The 6,522-nt window shown below is 35.9% G+C and overlaps 1 protein-coding gene across 1 annotated transcript in view; it reads right to left on the minus strand.

The window, feature by feature from the left end:
• Positions 1-6,228, minus strand: part of LOC102259848 (proteasome subunit beta type-1) — an 8,826-nt gene extending 2,598 nt beyond the window's left edge. The window contains exon 1 of the mRNA XM_005857338.2: positions 6,220-6,228. Coding sequence (XP_005857400.1) covers positions 6,220-6,228 — 9 coding nt within the window. The remainder of the gene's footprint in view (positions 1-6,219) is intronic.
• Between the last annotated feature and the right edge of the window lie 294 nt (positions 6,229-6,522).

The raw sequence follows: 6,522 nt of genomic DNA on the forward strand, positions 1-6,522 counted from the left end.
GCTGAATGGAAGCCGGTTTCTGGGGTTTTGTTTAGCTTCTTATTTGCAACATAGTATATAGTTGCTTAGACTTGCAGCTGAGAGGCCGGCAAGTGAGGCGGGGAACGTTGGAGTCTGCAGCAAGCAAGCCTCCCTGCTCGCTTCAGTGCCTGGCTGCCGGCCGCCATCTTGGCTGACAGTTAATTTGCATATACTCACTGATTAGCCAATGAAAAGGGTAGCGGTCGTACGCCAATTACCATGTTTCTCTTTTATTAGTGTAGATATAGGTATACTCAGCATTTTTTCATTCTCTAAATGTTCCTTAAATAAGTTTTGCCAATTTGTGTCTTTCAAAAAATCTGCTCATTTCATTTAGGTTTGTTGAATTTATTGTCATGAAAATTTTCATGATATTTATTATCCTTTTAATGTTTGTAAAGTTTGTAGTGATATTGTCTCTTTAAACTATGGTATTGAAATTAAAGAGAAAACATTGTATCATTGTTCCTTCATCAGTCTTTCTAGAAATTTGTCAGTTTTATTGAACTCTTCAAAGAACCAGTTTAATTTCATGGATTTTCTTTTTTAATATGTTTTTTTTTTTTAAAAAAAAAATATGTTTTTATTGATTTCAGAGAGGAAAGGAGAGGGAGAGAGAGATAGTGATGGGAGTGAATCATTGATCAGCCACCTCCTGCAAGCTCTCCTCCCACCCCACTGCAAGATCAAACCTGATCTCCTAGTTCATGGGTCAACACACAACCACTGAACCACACTGGCCAGGCTCATGAATTTTCTCATTTTAACATTTCCTATTTCATTGACACCTGTTCTCATCTTTATTATTTTATTTACTAAAAAGTATTGAATTTATTTTTTGTAGTTTTCTAAATATATTTTATTGATTTTTTTACAGAGAGGAAGGGAGAGGGATAGAGAGTTAGAAACATCAATGACAGAGAAACATCAATTCAGCTGCCTCCTGCACACTCTCTACTGGAGATGTGTCCACAACAAGGTACATGTCCTCGACCGGAATTGAACCTGGGATCGTTCAGTCCACAGGCTGATGCTTTATCCACTGAGCCAAACCGGTTAGGGCTATTTTTTGTAGATTTTTAAGGTGAGGCTTAGGATATTGATTTTAGGGCTTTTTATTTTAGTAATATTTACATTTCAGACATAAATTTTCCTCTCTATTTTACCTCTTTCCACATATTTTGACATAGTGTATTTTCATTATCATTCAGTTCAATGGTAATATCTAATTTTCTTTTCAAATTGCTTTCTTTAAACTGGGTTATTGAGATGTGTGTTATATAAGTTCCAGATATTTGAGGATTTTCCAGATATGTTTTCAGTGATTGATATCTAATTCTGCTTTTGTCAGACAACAAACTATGTATGATTTTAATCATTTTAAATTCATTGAAACTTGTCTTATGGCCCAATGAATGGTCTATGTTAGTGAACATTTTATGTGTCCTTGAAACAAATGTGTATTCTGCAGCGGGTAGAGTGTTCTATAGACAAATGCCAGTTATCTTTGGTTGATTGATCATGTATATTGATCAAGTCTTGTGTGTCCTCACTGATTCTCAGGCTACTAGTCTTCAGTTATTGAGTGAAAACTGGTCACTCTCCAACAGAAATTATGAATTTATTTCTCTTTTCAGTTCTTAAAATTCTTTTTTATGAATGTTGAAGCTTTGTTATTGGATGCATACTCATTTAGGATTGTTATGTCTCCTTGATGAATTGATTAAACTATTATTATAAAATGCTTCTTTTTCTCCCTGGTGATGATCTTTGTTCTGAAGTCTACTTTATCTGATATTGGTATAGATAGTTTGGCTTTCTACTCATCTGTGCCATTGTATTTAAAGTGAGTTTCTTATAGACAGTATACAGTTAGATCATATTTTTTTCTTAATATAATCTGATAATACTTTTATTAAAATGTGTTTAATCATTGATATGCTTGAGTTTAAATCTACTTTCTTACTCTTTGTTTTCTATTCTCATACCTGTTCTTTGTTCCCTTTCTCATTGCTTTATGCCTTATTTTGGATTCAGTATATTTTGCTGTTATATTATTAGCAATGCTCAATTTTTCTTTTGGTATTAGCTATAGGGTTTATAATCTGTATCTTTAACTTATAACAGTAATATTGATTAGTTGTAAGTCTGCTATTTTGCTTTTCTTCTCATTTATCCTTATATATTTTGGTATTCTTTTGTTTATTTATTTATTTTGCCTTCTTTTTTTTTTCTCTTTTATTTTCATTTTCCATTGACTTCAGACACATACCTTTTAAAAGAATTAGTCTTTTTTTTAAGAGTTAAAAAATTGTGTCAATAACCTGTCAGAGCCTGTTTCATTTCATGATGACCCTTCATATTCTTTAATTTCACTTCACACCTGAAACTAATACCATTGTAATTAACCCCATTATTAATAACTGAAAAGGAGCAAAGGGAAGGCCGAATAGTCTAGGCATGCCATTTGTGGGCTTTGGCAGAAGCTGCTGTTTAGACACATGCCCAGTAAAGTCTGGATGACACGGAGAAGGTTCTGGTCTGTGACTGAAACAGTAACTGGCCTGGGAATAGGTCATTGGCCAGAGTAGACGTGGCCACTGAAAGCAGGAAGATTTGAGATACTTCATCTCCTAAGAAAAGGAGCTGCTCTCTGGCCTCTTGCACTCCTGGCCTGCGGGATGCTCAGGCCTTGCATTTGCCCACAGGGCCCCAGCCTTGTGGACCCCACCTAATGGACTGACGGACTGACACCGGCTTTGCTTTTCGCTCTCCTGAAGCCCCAGCTGTGCTTCTCCCAGGACCGGATGAAAGGAAAAGGGACTTTAGAAACAAATGGAGGTAATTCCACACAAATAAAAGTCACTCATCCTCCCATTCGAGCCTCAGAAAATTCTTTTTCTCAAGATATTGTAAGGACCCGACCCCTAGCACTTAGTGGGAAAAGGGATACCCCACTTCCACAGAGGGCTAACAAAATTTTAGTTTTCTTTCCCACTTCCTACTCCTCACTTTAAACTTCACACTTTTGAAAGGAGTTTTAGGGGTAAAATAGGCAGGTTTAGGGAGTTTTAGAAATAGAGGGTCCATTGGGGAGGAAGGCTTGGAGCTCATAGGTGGGGGCTTGGAGCTGCCATAGGCATACATTCACACAGAGGAAAAAAAGGTGTCACAGGATAAGGGGAGAGGAAGACATCCGTTCACAGAAGATAGGGACATTCCGACGAATGGGAGAAAGAGGAAAAGAGATTTTCACAGGAGACAGAGAATTCTACCACTGAAGGGGGAGAGCAAGAGGGGGCACCACTTGGATTTTGAGCTTTGAAGTTGATATTCTACCAGGTGGAAGACAGCACCAAGAAGCAAAGAACTGCAGCCTTCATAAACCTTAGGAAAAAGGAGCTTAATGGGTCACCCCCCTTAGGACCCCTCTCCTTACGTGGGAGTCTGTACTTGTTTCCAATAAATGTCTACCCTTTTCATCTACCACCTTTTGTCCGTGGCTTCATTCTTTGAATCCACTTGGACAAGAACTTGGGAAAAAAACCACCCTTGCATCCTGTTCAGGAAAAAACACCCGACTCACTTTCTACTTTTATTTCTACTTCACAAACATAATACCCTAACACAGTATTATTTTGTTCAACTACTCACCACCTTTGTGCTTTTTTTTGGTCACATTTTACATCTAAATATGTACTAAATGCTACTTAACAATGTTATTATTTCTTTAAATAATCCATGTCTGGTAATAAAATTATGATAAGAACAAAAGCCATAGTCGTTTACATATTTACCTACTTATTTACCATTTATGGCGTCTTCTTTCCTTTCTGTTAATGAGTTCCCATCTATATCATTTCCTCTCAGCTTGAAGAACATTCTTTTGCCTTTCTTGTGTTGGTTTGTTGGCAATTAAGTCAGTCAGCTTTTGTATGCCCCAAACTGTTTTCATTTCTTCTTCCCTTTTGAAGAGTATTGTTTTGCATATAGGATTTTAGGTTGAAGGTTCTTTTCCTCTCAGCACTTTAAACTGGACTTTGATTTCTCCAATGTCATCTGTGGTCATCACTATTATTCCTCTGAATGCCACATGTCTTTATCTGCCTGCTTTCAATAGTTTGTCTTTGTCTTTCCTTTTTAGAACTTCTACAATGATGTGCTACTGTTAACATAAAAACATTCAAACCTGTAAAGAATTCTTGTGAGTTTATTTGAGCCAAACTGTCAACAATTGCTGGGAAGCAGAATCTCAATGGATTGGGATAATGCTCCCTAGAATGGCAGTTTTCACCTTGTTTTATACATTACAATCAAATGAGGAGACCTAAGTGGGCTACATGAAATCCATTCGTGATAGATGGGGGAGATTGGAGAAAGCAAAGGGGGGGGGAACTTGTAGGATTGGATAAAAAGTAAAATGATAGACACATACTTCTTTAACTTAGGTGGTGCAGTATAGTTAACAGTCAACAATTAACATGATAACAATAACAATGAAGGGACTTATGGTCTCTGTCCTGGCACCCAGATACATTTGGTTGTACCCTCAGGGGTTCAGAAAAAGGAAAGTTATAAGTTACCCTGACATTTCACAGGCATGTTATCTAGATGCAAAAAGACAATAGGCTCAGTTAAGGTAAAGATTGACCTTTACAGGGAAGATACTGGCCTAGGACATGACTACCCACTATAAACTGCTTTTAGTTAATGTATTAATTTTAGACCATCCTTTGTGGTTACTTTAGGTCTTTGAGTTTGCAAAACCACCATGCAGGCCTTCCCTGAGCTGGTCAGGTCAGCATGTGGTCTTTTATTGTCCACACTACATAGGTATTGTTTTCTAAGAATTTATTCTTTTGCCGATTGAGCTTTCTGTTTTTGTTTTGTTCTGTTTTGTTAATCCTCACCCAAGTATATTTTTCCCATTGATTTTTAGAGAGAGTGGAAGGTAGGGGGAGAGACACAGTGAGAGAAACATTGATGTGAGAGAGACACACCGATTGGTTGCCTCCCTCATGCACCTTGATTGGGACCCAGATAGCACCTACAACCGAGGTACAACCCCTTGACGAGAATCAAACCCATGAGCCTTCATTCTGAGGGCTGATGCTCTAACCACTGAGAAAAACTGGCCAGGACACAAGTTGAACTTTATGAATCTGTAAGTTTTTTGTTACATTTTTCATAGATTTGGGGATATTTTCTCCCATTATTCCTTCAAATATATTTTTCTGCTCAAAATTTCCTAATTCTGAACCATAACAGCATTCCTTAAAAAAATTTTGTTTATTGTGCATTATTATTTTTATGTATAAAATTTTTTATGTATAGTTAAATTTGATATTCTTAAATAAATTTCTTATTTTTACATACTTCATGAAGAGTATATTGTTGGATGCTTTTTGTGTAAGACTTTCTTACTAGTATAATGCTTAAAAACGAGAGTTGGACTAGGTTTGGAATTCATCATTTTCTTTAAAATATGGAAGATGGCTCTCTAAGGTCTCTGACATTTAGTGTTTTAGAGAACAAGTCTAGATGCTATCTTAATTTTTTTGGAAACTTTTTTTATGGATTTGATGTTCGATGTGTATAAGATTATTTATCTTTAAATTGAAAACTGCAGAAACTAACATAAAAAATAAATGCGTATTATCTGTTTGATTTGGCTTGGTTTTCCATGAGTATATTCAATATGAAGACTTGATTTCTCTTTCTTTAGAATTATTTCTTCTTATTCATTTATTTTCTCTTTTCTTTCAAATTTATCATGTACATGCACACATGCACCTGCATGCGCACAGAGTCTCTTGAACATATCTGGCTCTTCTTTCTTTCTCCATCTTTTTCCTTAAGGTTTTTAGCTTTTTAACCTCTTTTTCTGAGATAATTCTTTAAGCCAATGTTCTAACAACAATAGAAAACCAAGGAACTGTTGCTGAGAGAATCTTACCCCAACTGAAGGGGTGCACTATTTGTAGAAAATTTCCAAACAATAACAAAACGAACTCAAAGTAGGTCTGCTTTGCAATGTTACTTTGCATTGATAATTCCAAACAATGCCAGTCATAAGACAAATACTCCTTGCCCAAAAGCTTTTTGTTGCTTTAAACTCTAAATAATTGTTGTGGATATTGAGTTTTGATAACATAATATACATAGTATGCATCGTTCTAGCACATTTGTATTACTTACCTTGAACATTGTATTCCAGATGGAAGGCAACTCCAATTGTGCCTCTGAAACATGGGTTCTCAACTATAAGCAATTGTTTTGAGAGCAAGTTAGCAACAGCGCAAACTTGTTTAAATTTGCTTTGTCTCTCCAGCCCATGTGGTACTCCTTACTTCTTCATTTAAACAGTTTATTATAAATAAATATTAACAGCTAAGGGATTATGAGGAGAAAGAAACAGAACATTAGTTACATTCTGTTATTCTATGTGCAAGCTATTTTTTCAACTATTTTTTTGTAAAATGTACTCTTTTCTGAGACATA

This window comes from Myotis brandtii, unplaced genomic scaffold, assembly GCF_000412655.1.
Source record: "Myotis brandtii unplaced genomic scaffold, ASM41265v1 scaffold1103, whole genome shotgun sequence".
In the NCBI taxonomy this organism is placed as follows: Eukaryota; Metazoa; Chordata; class Mammalia; order Chiroptera; family Vespertilionidae; genus Myotis; species Myotis brandtii.